Source organism: Melanostigma gelatinosum (genome assembly GCF_949748355.1).
Source record: "Melanostigma gelatinosum genome assembly, chromosome: 13".
NCBI lineage: Eukaryota > Metazoa > Chordata > Actinopteri > Perciformes > Zoarcidae > Melanostigma > Melanostigma gelatinosum.
In genome coordinates, this window is record NC_136646.1 from 11,674,180 (window position 1) to 11,694,712 (window position 20,533).

A 20,533-nucleotide genomic window follows, 5' to 3' on the forward strand; every position below is an offset into this window, starting at 1 on the left:
GGTTTTATGAACTTAACCTGACTGCTGATCGAGTGGCCCCATGCGGCGGCTCAGCCCGTGCTGCAGGAACGCTGTGCTGGGGAAAGTTGAGCTACAGCTTGAATGTCATCGGGGTGATTTGGCGTCAGCACACGAGTGTCGGCAGTAAATTTCGACTTTATGGATTTGTCCTTTCGCAAATCAGCTCTGATCAGACGGAACGACGCAGCGATGAGGGTTTTGTGTACCTTCCCGACGAAAGAGGAGAGAATTTCACACATAGGTGTGCATGTTGAGGGAATGAGGGTCTGGTGTGCTGTTATATTATATTGACAGAATTCAGTTTGTAGGCACTGTGTTCAAAGTACTCACCTCAGCTCTGCACTGCAAAGGTGTGAGCGAATGCTGTCACTGCAGATGGTCAGGGTGTGGGCTAAAAGAGGCTTCTACCAAAAATGTTTCCAGATGCCATTTTTACTTTACCGCTGATTTCATGACCCAGATATGCAGCAGATCTGCAGAAGATCATTTCCTGACAATTTTATGTCTTCATTTGGGGAGTTCGCTCCTCAAACTTTTTTGCTGACTTTTCATTTATTTTCGCCTGAGAACATGCGCGGTTGGCTCAGAACGTGGTGAGTCGGAGCGAGTTTGACAGCTCCTCTGAGCGTGTGAACCCAAAATGCAAATGGCAGTTAGCTCGAGGAGTTCTAACGATAGCTCCGTGTCGGTATCTGAGCCTCCGGGCACCTGAATGGAAAGACTGAATCACACATGTATGGGAAATAATTGCAAATAAAAAAGCATCTGGATGAATGGATTCACATTCAACGTGTGCATGTGGATCTCTTTCCTCGTATCGATCTTGGTCACACAGTCTGTGGTGATGAGATGCGACACAGCAGTAAAGTGTGTTTGCGCTGCAATGGAACCAAATACGTGAAACAGGAAACTGTTGGTGCGTCTGCGCCGTGGTTTCTTGGTGTGTTCATGTTTGTGTGTTTTCCTTTCCCCCGTAGTGTGTCACATAACCTTTGGTTGTTTTCTCACACACGACCACAGATAACTAATTCTGCTTATCAGCGGCTAACGGGGTAATAAAAACCTCTGTAGACAGCCTTAGATGTCACAAGTATTACTTGTATTCATATACAGAAAGCCTTTCTTCTTTGATGTTTTCTGTACTTGCACCTAGGTTGTGAGTAATATTGTTACCTTTGTGGCTTTCTGTGGCTGGGAACTGAGATAGAAATGATGTCTGTTCGGTTTGATCACGCTCTCTCATTCTGCAGTCACTGACTTGTGCGTCTTCTGCTTCCTGTCTCTATGTTGGCGTTCAGTTCTCCAGCTGAAGCTACAGCAGAGAAGGTCCAGGGAGGAGCTGGTCAACCAGGGGATCATGGCACGTAAGTAAATGAAAGCAAAGTGTTTTAGGAAACAATGTTGGTCCATTCGAAAAGTCATTGTTTCCATTTTTGAGTAGATTCAGACTATTGTTTGTTCACTATGTCTGCCTTTTAGGATCATTTAACACTTTCTTTAAAAATTAGTAATCTATTGATTGGTCGTGTAAAATGTTCTCAGTCAGTGTGATAATGAAGTAACAATTATTTTCATTGCTGATTATTCTGGCGATTATTAATTAAATGAACCATTCTGTCGATAAAATATCACTAATTAGTAAAAAATAAATGTCTGTAATTTCCCACCGTTCAAATAGCTTCTTTCATTCAACCTGCAGTCCAATCCCCGAGGCGATCCAACTTATGACAACAAAACACACCATCCAATCCTCACGTTTAACAATCCTCAGCAACATGTTACAATTTGGCAATTATTGCATACGTTGCAGATACATTTTCTGTTGATAACCTAATTGATTAGAATGATACAGAATTTAACTTAATTGTCCAAAATGGAATTTGTCTTCGTCTCACCAAAACAAAAGCGTTAGAAGAATATGTAACATAAAACATGTAGTATATCGAACATATGTGGCAACAAGATGGAAAAACAGTGTAATGCAATACAAGTCTCCAAAATGACAATAAGTCCCATCACTATAAAGAGTTTCAACAAAACTGAAAATGTGCTCCTACTTCAGGTAGGAAGCATTGCTGGGCTGTCGTATTAAACTGCATTCGTTTTACCTGGGTGCACCTCCTATAACTATCAACCGAGTGTCTCCGTTTCATGAAGTTCATTTTGTTTCATGAGTCTTTTTCATTCAGTCTCTGCCTGGGAGAAGCTGCCGTGTTGCTTCAGCGTTAGCCTCATTACTCGCCACACAGCAGTTCTCTGAAGTGATTTTGATCGCGGTCAGGACGGTGCCATCGTCTCCCAGCAGACTGCAGTTTCAGTCTTCAAAGAAAGGCGAATCAAGTTCACACTTCAAGAGCATCCGTTTACCGCTCTCTGGCTGATTGAGAGATTTCCCCGTACGCCATCAAACTCCAAATGCTTTCGACTGTCCGTGCTTATTATTATATATTATATGCATATTCTATGTTTATGATAATAGAAAAAATGCCTCCGCAGTGCTAAGAATACTGTCATTATCATCAAATGCCACAAGAAGAACATCCCGTTCCGATGTTGTTCATAATTATTCGGAACATACATTTCGGTACTAGAGAATAACCCAAGTGGCCTGCCTATGATAATCCCATTTAGTCTCAAGCACACTGGCGCAGCTTATTTTCGAAAATATACAGAAATATTCATCTTCCGACTGTTCATTTCATTGTAGTCTCTCACGTTTTCACAAAAGGAAGTGTGTGTAGCGCTCAGCTAGTATTTCTTATTTTTGTGCATCCACTTTTCTGCTGCAGGGATATATATTCTGTTCTGCTTCACACACACACACACACACACACACACAACCACACACACACACACACACACACACACACACTACTTCCCTTTTACTAGATAAAGCTGACTATACAATAAGTGCCAGTAGTTCTTATCTTTGTGGACAGACAGCATCAATGATGAGCAGGGACATTCAGCATTGTTAGCAATGAGGGGACACACGGGGCTGTTGAGTGTCTTAATTGTCTGTGAGTAGTGAGCATAAACTGAGAGGGAGAGAGAGAGAGAGAGAGAGGGAGGGACAGATAGTCTAGCTGTGATCAGGCCAAGTGTGACCAGAGGAGACGGCTCTTGTCTGTCTTCACTTGCGTTTCTTTGTAGAAACCGACCGGGACGCAGATGAAAATGTTTTGTTCACATGGTCTCATCCCATTAGCCTCTCTACGCTCCTTAACCAATGGCCTGTTGCTTGATTAGGTGCTTGTTTTGTCTCCTCCAGTGTTCAGGGGGAATTACAGTACGTCCCAACAAGCCCTGCTGTTAGCGTTTGTAATGTGAACGGAGCGGAGATCCTTCTGTGGGGACGGGAGGGCGACGTTGTGTTGTCACTGACCACAGGTTGGAATGCCGCCTGACTACGTTTTAGAAATGGTTAAAGTCCGGCTGTGGGTTCTATTGTGGTTGGTGTCTGAGTGACATGGCAGAACAATTAGCCACTGACATTTAGCCTACCTTGTTGTTGTGTCGAATCACCTTTCATCATCATTGTGCCCGTAGCCTATCATGGAGACAGAGAGCACAACATCTGTACAGCTTCCAGAGTATGTAGTGCATTGTATACAATTTTTGGACGCAGTCTTATGCTGCGTTGACACTACAACAGACTGCGAGTCGTTTTCAATGGAAGCCGGTGACATGACGCTGATCTGTAACATTTTGTCTCCCTTTTTTGTTTTGTCGACGGAAATAAGAGATATTGTTGAATTTCTATTTTTCTCTTTTTTTCGTCAAGAGGACGTTGACGGCCATATTTACTCATCGTTTTTGGTAATGAAGTCAACACAATGAATAATCTTTCAAATGCCCTGCTGACAACTCATATTTCTTCTGTTCGCCGTGGTGTGTGGTAGGGTGTGTTCATTTGACTCGGTGCTATAATAGGCCCACCGTGTGAAACCCTGCCTCGCATGTTATTTATACACTTCTCAGATGTGAAAAAATGTTTCTCAGCTAAACCTCCATGCGCCGGTGAAGCCCTTTTCCAAATAGCTGTTAGCAAGAGCAATAAAAAGAGCAGAATACTGGTGGAGCTGGAGAAACGTTCTCTTGTCTGAGATGACTCTGTGGTCGATATATGTACTGACAGCAACACACTTGACATGTTTGCTGAAGACAGCAGTGAGATTTAGGCTGTTAAAGCCATTTCATGAAGTATAAAATATGTCACACACTGTTTAAGTAAAATAGAGAGGGGAGCTACTTGAGCAACAAGCCAGTCGGTTAACGCATAAGAAACAAACAAAGCGCTGGTTGGCAGCGGACTGAACATCAAAACACAGCCACCGCCAGAGGAAGCTACTCCATGTGCTCAAAGTTTAAAGACCGGAAACGCTGGTTAGCTTTAGCAGGGTGGCAGGAAGCCACGACGCAGCCACTCATGCTCATGATGGGGTCTTTTCTCTCTGACCTCACCCCACCGCTCTCTATTTCATCCTCTTCTGTTGCCCTTCGGTCTGTTGCTCCATTTTTCTTCCAGCTGCCTCTCTTCATTCATCCCTTATCCCCCCCGTCTTCCCTACATTCGGTTTTTCTGATGCTCCCGTCTTCTTCCGATCCATTTTGACCGCTTTCATCCCTCCAAGGTCTAATTTTCTGCTCATCCATCCGTCGTTCCCTCCATCCCACCCCTCGTTTTTTTCCCCGTGTAGCGGACTGACAGGCAGGCTCAATCCCCCTTGTGGATGGGTGAGAGGTCTAAGAGGGTCGATGTCCCCAGGGGTGTGCAAGAGTGAGTGTGCACCAGCAGCAGTTTGACAATGCTCAGCGACGTGAACTCGGGCTGGAGCAGGTACCAGCAGTCTCGCCCAGGGTCGCTAATTTAGTCACACGCCTCGTGTGTGTGTGTGTGTGTGTGTGTGGATGTGGACATTAACCTCTCAGTCATTGGTTGGTTTTAATTTCAGCGTGCCGACGGAGAGCCATATCGGCAAAACACATTTCACCGTACACAGCAGCGTGCTGGTCCTGCATTGTGTTTGTGTTGCACTCTGAGAAAGTTAGCTTTCATTTTAGCTTCATCCATAGAGCGAGCTTCACAAGTGCTATTTGGTACATTGTGCTGCTTAAGAGTGATTCGGCCTGTCAGAGGCTTGGATGGCATTCAAAGCAAGAACAGCAGCGAGGCGACTAAAGCCATTTCTTACATCCTTGAGACGTCTAAGAGCATCGATGGTATACTGATGATTTAAGGGTTGATCAATGCTTTTTTTTTTCCTACGTCGACATTTGCCGATTTTAACAAATTGACGATCGGATTTAAGACGTTATCAAGATAATCTATAGGATTTGTGGAGCGGCATGTCCACCTGCTGAGCCCCGCTAGTTTGCCACTTCCTTTACATGGACATGACATCCCATGCTGTGTGCTGGACCCATCTCGTGCTGCCTTGCTTTGTATTCGGAGCCTTTAGCAAAAGTTGGTAAACCTGCAAGTGTGCAAATAAACGAGTCATCTGCATGTCCTTCACTGGCACACACCTTTTATACAGCGCTTCACATGGACGTCTCGGTAAACCCCATTATATCCCCAAATACAGGATCGTAGGTTTTCTATGAAACTAACTCTCATGACTAGTTTTAGTCTGTGTTGGAGGCTGACGTTTGCCCAGGAGACAGTCTGTGCGTGCAGCCCCAGTTCATTCGTGTGAATAAAATGTCCAAATCTAGGATTACACCAACAATTCATCTATGTTCAGTACCCTAATAACTTCCTCATTCAACACTGCCTCTTATCTGTCTTATTTTACAGCCTCCTCCTCATTCATAGGGGCTTGGTCAACAAATAAACATATGCCAGTTATAAAAAGTAAAATGTACGACTCTTTGCAGTGTCATTGAGCAAATCAAATGTGAAATAGTGTTAATAAAAGACAAGTTTCTGAAATGGACTCTGGCCTATAAACTGATCCCCATCATGCTCAAGTTGTGTATATTGCTCCTCAATAACCTGCTTGCATATATACAGTGTATATATATATGTATTCTTACATGCAAAATAACCTGGTTTAATATGTTTGAGGTTTAGATTCTTGTTTTAGAAGCGACATCGTAAAGCCTGTACCGATATGCTGCATTTAACTCAGCATTTTGGTGTCATCACCACCCTTTAGGCTGTTAGGTGTCTAGCACCACTAATCCCTGGGTTTTTGCATAATCATAGGCCTGCAGCGAGTCTCGCTCGAGTCATTTGGGAATGCTGAACAGATTCCATAAATGTCACTGCTGTAAAGAGACTCGCTGGACTGGAACCCTCGGAGTCCGTCCCATTGCACCTCTCCCTCTACCTGTTGGTGGAACCGCTGCCCAGGCTATTGTGCATTTAGATCTGTCATAGCATGTAAATGTGTGAGTCTGTACAGCGAGAGCAAGCATTTACTACGCTGGCGTGGCACTCAAAATGAGAGAAAGGGAAAGCTTTGGCAATATCCCTCACCATCAGTTTAACCTATTCAAACTGAACTGGAGCTGAACTGTAGAAGCAAAGAGCCATTCAAAGCCATTTGGCTCTCCATTCCCCTCAATGGCATGGATGTACACACTGCCATGTTAATGTCCCCTCTCTCTCCCTCTCTCTTTCTCTCTCTCCCTCTCTCTTTCTCCCTGATTTTGCTCTGATCTCACTCTTTATTCTTCAAGCCCTGAAAAGTTCAGCTTCCTTCCACGAACAGAGACGGAGCTTGGAACGAGCTCGGGTGAGTATCTCATCCTCGAATCTATCGGCGGACTCAAAACGTGCCTGTTTCAAGCAGACATTCAATCTCTAGGCTTTGTACCATCTGACATAACCGCATCGCTTGAATGATAATGTAATTACAGAAGGGCTGGAAATGAGAAATATGCGCTGAGATAAAGACCATCTGCACAGACAAATATGCTTTTTATGTTGTAAAGTGCGATGTGCAAATATTGGTGTCCATGATGGGGTGCTTGAGGACAGTTGGTAACGACTGCTCTAAATGGTATATCATGAAGCACAGTTTGTGATGATTGCAAAAGAGGAAGTCTGGCTTTGAACTTGAGAAGTCATGGACGGATGAAATGTTGGTGAGAGAATGAGTTATGGGGGGAATATCATAAGCAGGTCGTATGAATCCAAATGTGAGTGATTGTCTTCATGTTTTCCTCCGTCTTTCTCCAGACTGAGGACTATCTCAAGAGGAAGATCAGGGCTCGACCGGAGCGATCCGAGCTGATCAGGATGCACATCCTGGAGGGTGAGTGCCGCACACGGCCTCCCGTCTGTCTGACGGCAAATAACTCAGAAGGCTTCCCAACACACTGGCAAAAAAACCCAAAATGTACATCGTTTTGTTTCTTCCGCGCTTCCAGAGACGTTAGCGGAGCCGTCGCTTCAGGCCAGGCAGCTGCAGCTGAAGAGAGCTCGCATTGCCGATGATTTGAACGATAAGATCTCCCACCGGCCGGGGCCCATGGAGCTGATCCACAAAAACATCCTGCCTGTTCACTCCAGCATTAAGCAGGCCATCATCGGTAAGCCAGGCCAGGTGTCAGATGGATTATATTTGTCATTGAGCAAAGATGTACTGTAGTAGTAGAGGCTGGTTTCAGGCTGGGGGTGTCAACAGTTCCTGACACGTTAGTTAAAACAACTTCATGAGCCTTTAATGTCATTGTGGCTTTAAGATTTCTCAGCCTGTTTTGTTGTTTTTCTGCTCCATAGAGGCCACGAAATACTGAAAACACCTTTTAAACACAATATGCCCTGCGTATATGTGGAGGAGGGAGGTGTAATATAAATGTGAAAGTGTAATATATCACAACACACCCACAGTTTCAGGCTCCTGACAGGATGCCCCTGCTGGCCCCTGTCCTCCAGCTATCATGAACATACTGATTCTCCCTCGCCCCACACACACACACACACACACACACACACACACACACACACACACACACACAGATACCTGGCGATACACACTTGAAACAAATGCACGTTCCCATCTACTATGTAGACAACAACCAGGTTACACACACAAACTCCCCCACCTGAGTCATCAGGCTTCAAACAGCCACAGATGTTAAACTCGGATAGAGTAAATGATGTATGCCCTGGCATCCCTGCTTGATAGACAGGAAGTGAACACCCTTCCCTCTCTGCTGTCAGTCTTAGATGGCCGCATTACCTGTTAATAAAAACTCATTGTCTTTTATTAGGAAAATTACACACTAATCGAAGAGTTAGGACTCGAAATGAATGGATGGGATTTTAATCAGTCGCAATTTGGGCATATGACGGATGGTAATGACCCCAATTTCACGCTTTTCCATCATAACGGGAACAATAAAAGAAGCTGTTTAAACTGTTATCGTACAGCCCCGGTCCAGTGCTGTCAGACATTAGATGATGAGATCAGAGTCGGTGGGTCCAGCTGCTTGATTGATGTGTGGAGGCAAGAACTCTGGGATTTAATAACGTTCAGCGTCGGTGGATTATCCATCGCTGTCACAGCCGCACAGTAAACACAATTGCATGACCGGCAATTATTGTGGGAGAACTGGGAACACAAGAGTTGCACACGGTTGACATGCAAAGATGCAAACATACGAGGTGCGACGCACACACACACACACACACACACACACACACACACACACACACACACACACACACACACACACACACACACACACACACACACACAGGCAGCAGGAAGGAACTCATCACATTATTGGATCAAAGGGTGTTGAATCAGCCCCATGTTGTCTTTTCATCATCGCCCGCTGATGTTAGATTAATGACCAGCGGTGTATTTTACATGGCTATCTGCTGCACCCCACAGCAGCTCCTGTAATTAAATAACACACATCCACCAGCAAAAAGGAACGTCTCTGTCGTAGAGCTCAGCAGCTACCTTTTCCTCCTTAAATCCCCGTAAAGCCTCAATAGTCTGCATAATAATGAAATGATTATGTGATATCCCAGAGGGGAATATTAGCAGGACCACGACTTGGATTCATTCCTGTGCTGGAGGACGTTTCAACCTGATGCTCACTCTGGCTAATGCAGAGACATTTGTCCTTTTGGTTGACACGTTTTTGAACAGTTCGTTTAAAATAAATACTAATTTATGATTGATTTATAAATATGTTTTATATAATTTGGCTACTTTCATTTTTGTAAAGAGAATATGATGAGCAGTGCAGAAAGGTTGTCATAAACAGGAGGAGCCCTCACACAAACAGTTAATGCATTCAGAGCATGAACTGATCCTCCAGAATTCTCAGCATACCGTCATTCACTCAAGACAGACGCCATCTGTCACATGAAAACCAGTATGAGGTGGCCATGCTTATACTTGGCTGCACTGGAAGTGAACTTGGATGAATGTAAACTATTACTGGGATAAAGGACAGAAGAAGATACAACCTAAAACAGTCTTTTATGGGCACGATGTGCAGACAGAGAGGACAAGCATTTAGGTTTCTCTGCAGCAGCCATCACATAAATGCACTAGTTGACAGTTCTGGAGCAGACATCTGAGAAGAAACTTGGCTTGCACATGCAGTGATGTGTTTGCTGATACTTGTAGAGGACCTGCCGGTGATAATTATGACTTAAAGGATGCTAACAGGGTGTTAGTTCAGTGGCACAGTGCAGTTTGGATTGCAAGGATGAAACCACCTGTAAATACGAGTAGCATTTTATAACTTCATCTGCCGAGATAGTAACCCTTTCCTCCCTTCTCTGCCTCTCAGAGACACGGTTTCCAAAGGCTTCAGGTGATAACTCGTCATGTGACGACGACAGCAATTACAGTCTGTCTCCGGAAGAGCCGGTGAGGCTGGAATCTCCTCTGGGTCTGCTGCCTCTGCCCTCTCCACCAGAGACGCTGGCTGGCAGCAGCGTCCCATCTCCCACACAGGTAGGATCACTCCCGACGCTGTGTGACTTACATGTTGTGTGTCATGGATGCAAGATTGTAATATCCAGTATAATAGCAAACTCTTGTGTAGCATGAAGCGTCCCTATGTCATGTCATGGGAATCTTGATAGTTCTCAAATAGGCTATATATCGTGGCGATATTTTGGCCTGGCTGATTTATTGGTCTGGCTCTCGGTGAGGCCGTGGTGCAGACATCGGGGATTAGTTTTGCTCATTTTCAGGACATTTCTATCTTATCGATTAGGTCTCTCCTACTGCTCTTGCTTTCCCACCAATCTCTGGATCCTCCCCCGCATTCAAGTTGACCAATGGGACGGCAGCGTCATCCACCCAGAGGACAGGAGCGACTTCACAGGTCAAGGTAAGTGACATCTGTCCACAAGGCCAATCAAACAATCAAAGGTGACCATTTAAACCGTATATAGAAGCCGTGTAAACTATGCTTCATGCTCTGATATTAAGCTGCTCTAATCAACATTTTATATTAACAATGGATCTAATTACTTTGTGTAATAAGACAGCGGCCACTTGTAGTGATGTACAGTACATTAAGGATGATCACCCGTCTCTGTAGTTCCCATCAGCTCTACGGTCCGTTGTAGCGTCTTTCAGCTCATTGTTTGGGTTTTACGGTCAACCTGTTTCCTGCAGCAGCAAACAACAATAAAACCTTAAATCCCACTTTATGCTACCTACGCAACACCAAACTCAAGACAGACAAAGTTAGTGACCGGCTGGTGGACATATTGGAGCATTTCGCAGCTCAAGAGTCAGATATTTCCCTCAGGAGTTTAGTAGAGACCAAAAGAGAGCTTCGAGGAAAGTGCCTACCAGACATCACATTGATTGATGTTGTTGTATAAAAGTTTACAGTAGACACTTGCATCCCTTGTCTTTTTTTCAGTCCCAGCCTAAACCAAACTTTGACCGCTCTGCACAAAGACACAAGAAACCGAAGGACAACAAGCCAAAGGTAGCTTTAAACCCAAGAGGAAACAAATGAGTCATAGGAGCAGCAATAAATGGGTTATTTGTTCTACTGATAATGTGTTGCCTTCTAGATTAAAAAGTTAAAGTACCATCAGTACATCCCTCCTGACCAGAAGGGAGATAAAGAGCCTCCTCCCCATCTGGACTCATCTTATGCCAAAATCCTCCAGCAGCAGCAGCTCTTCTTGCAGCTCCAGATCCTCAGTCAGCAGCAGCAGCACTATAACTACCACGCCATCCTGCCTGCACCACCCAAGTATGTTTTTTATGTGTGTGTGTGTGTGTGTGGATGCTCAAGCTTGTAGTGTGCAGTCACACGGGGGGGGGGGGGGCTGGTATCTTGTGATATCTTGTGTAAAGACCCTCTCTGATTTTCTCTCCAACAGACCTCACACAGATCAGCAGCCATCTTCCTCTTCCTCCTCCATTTCCACGACTACTTCCTCCCCCCCTCGACCTGTCGCTGCCCCTTCAAAAGCTCCCTCTCACCAGGGCGGACACATCCGGCAGAGTGCTGCTGCTTTCCGTGGGACAAGGCCCGTCTCTTTACCTCCGAACCTGGATGAAATGAAGGTTAGCTTCTCAACATCCAAGAGAAAACAGCTTGGTTAGTTTATGATCCATGTCTTATGTGTCATTCTCTCGGTACAGTGAGAGCAACGGCTCTCTCTGCTTGTCTACAAGCTACGAGTCAATGGAGCAACGGGTGTTGACAACATTTTGTCCCAGATAGGTGGCCTGCCAACTCAGAGCTGCCAAAGAATGGGGCAGTGATGGATTAGTCTGTCTTTTTGTTTTTCTTTCTTCTTGTCCCTTAAATCCATTTCAATTTTCCTCAGCTCATTATCCCCATCTCTTTGCTTTTCTTCGCTCTCGTCCGTCAGTCTTAATTTCTCTGTTAATCCGTCTCCTGTCAGGTCGCGGAACTGAAGTCCGAGTTGAAGCTGCGTAGCTTGCCAGTCTCCGGAACCAAAAACGACCTCATCGAGAGGCTGAAGACCTACCAGGAGCTGAATGGAGGAAGTGACACTACCTCCTCTCCAACAGCAGGGAGTACCACAGGGCCAGTGGCCGAGGGAGCAGGAAAATCCTCCAAAACTGCTGCGCCAACCCCCAACAGCACATCACAACGACAGCAACAGTTTCAGTGCCATCAGACATCCTCTCTGACCGGTTAGTCAAACAGAAAATGTATCTGTACTTCTTCCTCTCTTCATAAAATTCTGTATTCAAGTGTTAAAAGATCAGGAAGACGTAAGGAAACCGTGTCGATACTTGATAATCTTTGTATCTTACCCTCTGTACAGCTGATGCAGGTAGCCGTGCAGCCACTCCTCAGCAGCTCATGACCTGTGGTGGCACCGCGTCCCCCCCGACCGCCTCACTCACACACTCCGACTGCTCGCCGGGCGCCATGAGCCCAGAAGATGGCAGCTTTAACAGCGACCCCTTGGAGGAAATGGTCAGAATGTTGTTGTTGTTGTAACACATTGACATAACCTCAGTGAGGCTGTTATCAGCTATAACAGCCGTATGAACTCATGGCAGAGCGGTGGCGATATGCCGGCCTCGAGAAAAGCATGTGCGGCCGTCCCGGCTAAGTAAACAAAGCTCAAACAACAACACACAAAGGGAGAGTGACTTTATTCTCTGCCCAGGTAGACATTACTCCTATACAGTGTCTCTGCATAGGAAATGGTTGTTCGCTTTTATAATAAAGCTCTAAATTTCGACTTTTGCACCTTCAACGACACTACTAAATTACGACACACCGTTAATTTGTAATGAAATGTATTTTTAAGTATATTTGTGATAATGATGGACTTTTTTTATCATTTACTTTGAGTATACTGAAATTGTTTTACTTAATATCTGTTGGACAACGATTAATATACATTTATTGTACTGCAGATACTTGTTTAATATACTTTTTTAACAATCCTATCTGAAATAGTGATTTAACATTTGGTCAAATTTTAAGACTGCCCATATTAAGTATTAGGGTGTATTTGAATATGAATAATTATAACTTAATGGTGTCCCAAAATAGCACAGTCAAGATTTGTAAAAATCTTTAGTTTACTAAAAACCTGCAAGACGAATGACATTCCCGTCAGCCACAGCTGTACTTTGTTTAGTGCTAATTAGCAAATCGAATAAAAGGCTAACATGCTCAACTAAGATGGTGAATATGGTAAACATTATACCATAAAAGCATCAGCATTAAGCTCAAGCAAGCTTACGCTGTACACTCTTGGTTTTCATCTCAAGTGTTGTCCCACTGTATGTTTACCTGTTTTCATTTTTCTCTTTTTCTGTCTAGATGAGTTCACATATCACCCAGGTGAGCCTTCAGCCATGTTCAGCTGCTCAGCTTGCAACCGGCATCAAAGAGGAGCTGAAGTGTTCCGGGCTAGCGCCGTCTCGGTTCTCTTTAAAGCAGGCCTCTCTGCAGAAACACTGCCTGGTCTCATCGACGGCCCTCGCCACGACAGCCACAGCTCCAGTGGTGAGTGTGGACAAGGACAGGATGCTGCAGGAGAAAGACAAGCAGATCGAGGAGCTGACCAGGATGCTGAGGCAGAAACAGAGGCTGGTGGAGGTGCTGAGGATGCAGCTGGAGCACGGGAACCGAGGAGGACCGGAGCCGCTGGTTCTCGTAAGAGTTAAACAAGAACCTCCTGATGGACCCAGTGTCCCGCTCTCTTTTGGCCATCCGCCATTCTCCCCTCCTCCACCACCATCCGTTTCATGTGAGATGGATGTTATCAAGGTTACTGTCAAACAGGAAGCCATCGAGGCAGAGGAAGTTGCCTGCGAGACAACGATGCAATTACAACAACTTCATGGAATACCGTGGTCTTTGACTCGGACTCGGGAGGGACATGAGCAGGTTCAGCTCCAAATCAAGCCGGAGCAGATGAGCACACAGACAAAACAACAACAACACGTATGTCTGCAGCAAACCGCTCTGCAGCTGGCCCAGCAACAGGCCATACAGAAACTTTTGCTGCAGCAACAACGCAGCTTTCAGAACGAGCAGACGGTCATTCAGAACCGCAGTCAGACGCCGGAAAGCCTGCAAAAACTTTCTCAGCAGAGAAAGAAGAAGTCTCACAAACAGCATCTCAAACAAGTACAGCTGCAGCAGCAACTGTTGCAGTCACAGCAGCAGCAGCAGCAGCAGTCAAAGCAACATCACCAGCAGATGCAGCTAAAGCAACAGATTCTGCTGAAGCAGCAGAAGTCATTTTTACAGCAGCAGCAGACGAAACAACTGCAACAGATACAGACAAAGATCCAGCTGAAGCAACAACAGGTGCTGATACAGCAGAAACAACAGGCGCAACAGCAGCCGCCACAGGTCAGGAGTGGGTTTCATCATATCATTTACACCACAGTGACTCTGAGAAAGTTCTGCCATTTAGGATGCTGCTGACGGTCTCTTCATCTGGTCAGATTTTTAGAACACATAGAATTTATCAAGCGCAGCTGGACAGCATTGAATGTGTTGAATCACAAGATGAGCGGAATTTTTGGCACGCCAATAAGAAATATAAAGGAAAAGTGTACACAAACGCTGATACTCTCTCTGAAAGTTCTCCTGGGTTTTTGTGCAGGTGTCTCAAGCGTCCTTCAACCATCAGTCAGTGCCTTCTTTCCCACTGGACCTCCTCAAGAGCAACTCCACCCCGACTCTGGTCACAGACAGCAACGGCAACCACTTCCTGGTGGCGCTGACCAGTCGCATCACTGAGAACCAAGGGGCCGATGCACCTGGGAGCAAAGCAACCAATCAGATCGCACTGCAGGTACATGACTCATCTGTGTGCATGATGTTAGAGGAGCATAATCACAGGTTGATCAATTAACAAAGAAGAGCGAGACAATATCCAAGAATAATGTTTACGTAACAATAAAAACACAGGTAATCTGGTGATGTTTGAATGCTGATGTACTCTTTTTATTGTCATAATAATAATAATAAGCTCTGATACGAATACTAACTACACTGTTTCTTTTTCCAATAGCGACTACAGTCTACTCCAGCCAGGCTCCCTGACCACAACCCTGTTCATCAAACCAAACATATGCACAAAGGATTTTTCAACCAACAAGAGACAAAGGTGAGGTTTAAAGAAAGACATTGATGATCTGACTTTTCTGGCATGAAAGTAACTGAAGTAGCATCGTACAACAGGAAAACCTTTGAAAGATTTGAAGAAGCCTTTTCTTCTATTTCGGTGAACTGGCCTTTTAAAAAGTTCTGCCACCACAAATACTCACTCAACAGCAGATGTGAGCCCTTACATTGTCTCTTTTCACGGACCCTCATCATACTACACTTCATTCTCAAACTCTGAGCCCCCCCCCCCCCCCGGGTCACTGAAGCAACGGCAGAACAGTCTGCTAATGTTCATAAAGAGTTGAGAGTGAGAGAAAACTGCTCCACTGATTCCAGTAGCAGTGGAAATTAATGGCGTATGCCGTTCGAGACAGTGACGGCAAGTCTCTGATAAGGGTGTCTTGACACTAGCCCGATGCTGATTATTATTGCTCGGCTAATTACTCCAACGACATCGTCCATTACTATGATGTATGTTCTTAATGGAGGACGAACAAAAACTCAACCGCATCTCGGCTAATTGAGATGTACGGTATCTCTCGGCGAGTGCAGGTGTGCTGGAAAATGTCAAGATTTGGTGGAAGACTGTGTTTTCAGCAGGTCTCAGCAGTCTTGTAACACTCTTAATAGAGATTACTGATGATTTAAATTGGCAGCGGTACTAGTTATTGAAATAACTAGTACCGCTGACTCTGCATACTGTTGTCCCTGTAAGGAGAACTCATCTTTGCCCTCTTTGTGATGAATTGAAGCCACAGAACGGGGCACTTGAGGTCTCTGTGCAGCCTCAGCAGGACGTTGTTCTGTGTTTGTCAGCACTTCCCAGTCCGCAGCCTTCCTTCAAGGACCAGGAGACCGCCCCCTCAGAGAAAAACACCTTCTCACCATCCCCTCAAACTGTGAGTAATCTCCAGATGGTGACTCGCGTCATCCAGTCAACATTGTAAAACGTTCCTGATCACTTTGGATGTGAAAGAATCTAACTCCCCCCCCCCCCCCCCCCCCCCTTCCCTTCATTCCCCTCTCCTCCAGGAGCGGTGTCCCAGTCTGGAAGCCTTGTTTAGTCCTCTGTCTCCAGCTTCCAACGAGACAGCTGCCTCATCGCCTGATGACAGGGTATGACACACTGCATGTCTGATGGTGCTACTGTGCAAGAATGAAATGTTCATCGTCTCAAATGTGTGATTCGAACACCTCGGGGGTGTTTCTTAGGTTTTGCTAACCTACATTGCGCTACATAAGCTGTGTCGCTCCGCATTTTGGTTCCATACGTCGTTTCGCATCATTTCACATTTCACTTCAAGTGCTCGAGTCACATGGTAATGTGCTATGTGAACTTTACCCACAGTTCTGAAGGTCAATGTGTTGTTTCCTCTGTGTGTGTCCTCAGGATACAGAGCATGAAGAGGATTTTATTGACATCATTTTGCAGACAGGAGGTAAGATGATGAATGATATTGTCCGATCTGTCGTTAATATTTAGTTTCTATACCTCTGTGACCTCTGAAAACATGTTTGTGTCCATAACTGTCGAATTCACCTTCTAATTATGACGATTTCACGCAAATGTTGGACAGACATGGGTGTGAACTGCAACTTGAGCGGACGGCGGTGGTTCTGGTTTAATTCTGTGTCTTTCTCTTCAGAAATGTCGACAGCTTTCCACCCGGCACCAAACCCCTCTCTGGACCGTCTGAATCCACGCTCCTCTTCCTCGTCTCCTCACCCCTCCCTGTTCCAGCTGATGCTATCCCCCCCCGTACCTCCGTTTTGTGACACCCAACAGTCGGCCTCCTCGATGCAGTCTGATCTCCAGACTCTGGCCGACACTGTGGAAGAGGAACGGCACCTCGGCGGCACCGAGAGTGGGCGCCTGGAGGACTTTCTCGAGAGCGCCACCGGTAAGCCTCTGCTGGGGGTGGAGCCTGGAGGCCTGTTGACTTTGATTGATGACCTCCACAGTCAAATGCTGTGCACCCCCAGCATCCTGGACCATCCCTTGTCTCCCATGGACACCTTCGACCTGGATACAGAGGAGACGCATGGGTTGGACGGTATGGATTGGTTGGACCTCACCATGGGAGGAGAGAGGGGAGAGGAAACCACCACGCTGGCCCCACTTGGCCCCCAAACACCCACTAGTGTCTTTTCCACGGACTTCCTGGACAGCTCCGACCTGCCGATACACTGGGACTCCTGCCTATAGCCTGCAGCAGTCGGAAAACAAATACGGGGCTCAGTTGCACTCACTTACACAGTCACACACATGCACCAAAAACATGTCATTTATTGCTGAGACGTCAGTATCGGCTTAGAGCACTCGTTCTGAGTCTTCTCACACACTGGTGTATTGAACCTTTAAGCGCTTTGACCTTTATTTATTGAATTTACACGCTGGTGTATTGATTTGTGCGCAGAGGTAGGCAGGTCCTACATCTGTTCTTGCTGCTTTAGCAACAGTTTTGTCAACACAAAGACGGGCTGCTGTGGATTTTGATCCGATTATTGATGAGACACTTTGAACTGAGCCGTGAACCCGTTGCTGACGTATAAACGAATCTCGTCTGTTCTTGTCACCGCGTTACAGGGAACGCATCAGTTTGACTTTGGTCTAAGTAGGAGTGCAAATAGTTGCCTTGTGTAGTAATGATAACCAATAGTTTACCACTACAGCCAATCAATAACCAAAGTTTAGGTGAAAGACAATGATTGTCGAGCAACATCATTCAGACGAGCTGCACTCTGATGCTATAAATTCAGAAGATATTGTGATTCTGAATCTCGTGTTTTTCGTATCAGTTTCTGCAGCATTGTGACAGTTACAGTGTCCACGTTTTAGACCTAACGTTGGTTCTTGTGCAGGCTACTGCATTAAATGCGTTACTGTCGTTTCATCCTGTTTACCGTTAATGAAAAGGACATTACATACATAACACAAGGAAGTCATATTGTGTGTTGATTCTGGTGGCCCCTGTGGACAAAAGGGATGGTGTTCAAAATGCACCAGTCTGCCACGATCAGTCCTGGTTCTGGTTCTCCCGCAGACGGACCCTCTAGTTCCTTTTTGCCGGCCCATGCATTGGAGCTTCCCGCCAAAGTCGACATACAGGTCATCCTAGACCACATGAAAGATACTCGCAACCCCCGCCTTGTCATTGGCTGATCCCATCATGCATCAGCGGGAAGCGGCAGAGCATCGAGGCCAAACTACTGATCCTGGCCAAAGGTGGAGCCGCTGCCGCCGTTGCGCGGAGCTCTTCGCCCCCCAGCGAGCTCCATTGTATGCGACCAGACTGGCAAATAAATGCAATCCCATTCATTGTGTATGGAAAGCAACTGATATGCTGCACAAAGCATGCTGGGATACCTGCGTCGTGGAACACGCTGGCGCTGTGACGAGAGGGCCTGGCAATTTCAAAGATTCAAATAATGCTTTCCTCAAGACAGCCAATCAAGCTGCAGCACGGGCGACCACAACCAGGAAGTGCTGAAATGAGACTGATAATTGTTTTGTAGTTTATAATCTATCAAGGTAGAAAAAAACACTTTTCAACCAATTATTCTTGTTTAGCTGCGTTCAGAGCAGGAGTGACGTCACCTGCATTTAATAATAAACATTACAATAAACACAATAAACATTTTAAACGGCATACATTTCAAAATAATTGACATTTCAGATTCCTGCAGATGTTGATAACAAAATATTTGTTAAATATTAAATTGATGTTTCATATTTGTCCACATTCAAAATGTTTTTTAAAAGAATTGCACTTATTTTGTTACCTGAAATAATGCGACTGTATAGATGAATGAATGTCTCTGGTTTGAAGTCTTCTGAATGTAAATATGGGAGGAATGCCACTGCATGTTCGATGAACTGCACAGCTCGATCAGAGCTCTACACTTTGTGCCCGCATGAAGCATGTACAGTAACCGTAGTGTAGTTTCACTCCCTTTCCATTTGCACTTGTTTTCTGCATGTGTACACACACGTTATTATAGGAAAAGATAACTCCTGCGGTTTAATAGATTCTTCTCAAATGCCTTCTTCATATGGATTTGTATCGTTATTTAGTTGTTGCTCTCAGTGGTGATATGTGGCTGTCCTGTACTGTATCAGTACTTTTGCCAATGGGGATCTATTTATGTCCTGTTTCTCTTTGAGATATTACAATGCTGTAATATACAAGTTTAGACAACTGCATCTCATAACAATGAAAGTATTTGTCTTTCTATTTTTATTTTCTCTGTGGAACTCTCTGGTGAAACAGCTTACTGTGTTTACTGTGACTAATTCTGACAAAATGTCTGTATTGTGAATCCAAAACCTCTCTTGAGAAAACCTCGGAGACGTACTGCAAAAACAAACCAGTTTATTTTTGATTCACGCCATTTTTGTTACCACATACCAACTACAAACTGGCCACGAAGAGAACCCTTCGTAATGCGTTTTTGAACCTGTGAACTTCAGCCTATTGAAGGCTTAGCCTTAGTCGGGTATCGTATGCCAGACCTCGGCTAAATACTGCAACCTCGGTTATTTTCTACAGTTATAATTACGTGCGTGGTTCACTTACTTCTTATGTGGGTTTTTGTTCCTTTGAAGGAATTTTAAGTGCCTTGCATGATGTAGCAAATACAACTCTGTCCGACTTATGTGGACTTTCAAATAAGAACGTCTGTGTTCTGCTGTATCTTTCCTGTCAGTGTCCAGCCACTCCATGTCAATGATCGTTTGAGCTTTTTGTGTACTTTTAATTGTATTATTTTTTCTAAAACAAAAGGGGATTTGTTAATAAAAGAAAAGATAATTAAGCCTGTTGTGGTAAGATTATTTCATAATAACAGGACAGGAAATTGGGGGGGTTAAGGGGATGCCATCCCTCTTGTTAACCTGCCATCCCCCCCTCTCCATCAGTGTTTCCACATTTGAATAGTGACACACACACACACACTCACACTCACACACTTCTAAATCCGACCCGATAATGTTGGACTGGGCTTAGAGGAAGTTTTGCCGTTGGGCAGCCTGAAGTAACTCTGCAGATGCTTTGATGCATCTCAGCACAGCAGTGGGGGGTCTGCTTGTGATGTGCAAGTTTGTTCGTATTTGCAAACACAAACACAGAAACACGTGCATGCACCAACACACACAAAGAGTAAACATGGATTTATTCAACACAGCAGTGCACAAATACATATGTATTTACGCAACTCCTGCAGGGGAAGAGCCAAGGAGGGAACCGATCAGCTGTCGTCTGACAATGATGTCGCTGTTTATTGGTTTAAAATGATTTAAAATGAGCTTGTAAACTGACGACTTAAGTCGTACACGTCGTCTCTCAACACCAACTCCAGTCTCGATTCTCAAATTGAAACATTACATTGATAAGTGGTTAATTGGTTGCAGTGAGAAAGAGGCCGCAGTCATTGGTTAAAA

General features: G+C 45.0%; 1 protein-coding gene across 2 annotated transcripts; it reads left to right on the forward strand.

Moving 5' to 3' along the window:
* The first annotated feature begins 1,259 nt into the window (after positions 1 to 1,259).
* On the forward strand, positions 1,260 to 19,902 carry LOC306786538 (myocardin-related transcription factor A-like). Of its 2 annotated transcripts, none has more exons than XM_079281337.1 (18): positions 1,260 to 1,385; positions 6,709 to 6,764; positions 7,211 to 7,286; positions 7,402 to 7,563; positions 9,790 to 9,956; positions 10,222 to 10,338; positions 10,882 to 10,950; positions 11,039 to 11,223; positions 11,354 to 11,540; positions 11,885 to 12,140; positions 12,275 to 12,429; positions 13,291 to 14,331; positions 14,588 to 14,779; positions 14,999 to 15,094; positions 15,846 to 15,992; positions 16,126 to 16,209; positions 16,484 to 16,532; positions 16,740 to 19,902. In XM_079281337.1, the coding sequence occupies exons 1-18, from the start codon at positions 1,379 to 1,381 to the stop codon at positions 17,297 to 17,299; spliced, it is 3,606 nt and encodes a 1,201-aa protein (XP_079137463.1). In that variant the 5' UTR covers positions 1,260 to 1,378; the 3' UTR covers positions 17,300 to 19,902. The 2 variants fall into 2 exon arrangements, with proteins under 2 accessions (XP_079137463.1, XP_079137464.1); XM_079281338.1 differs by having other exon boundaries at positions 10,279 to 10,338.
* Positions 19,903 to 20,533: the final 631 nt, after the last annotated feature.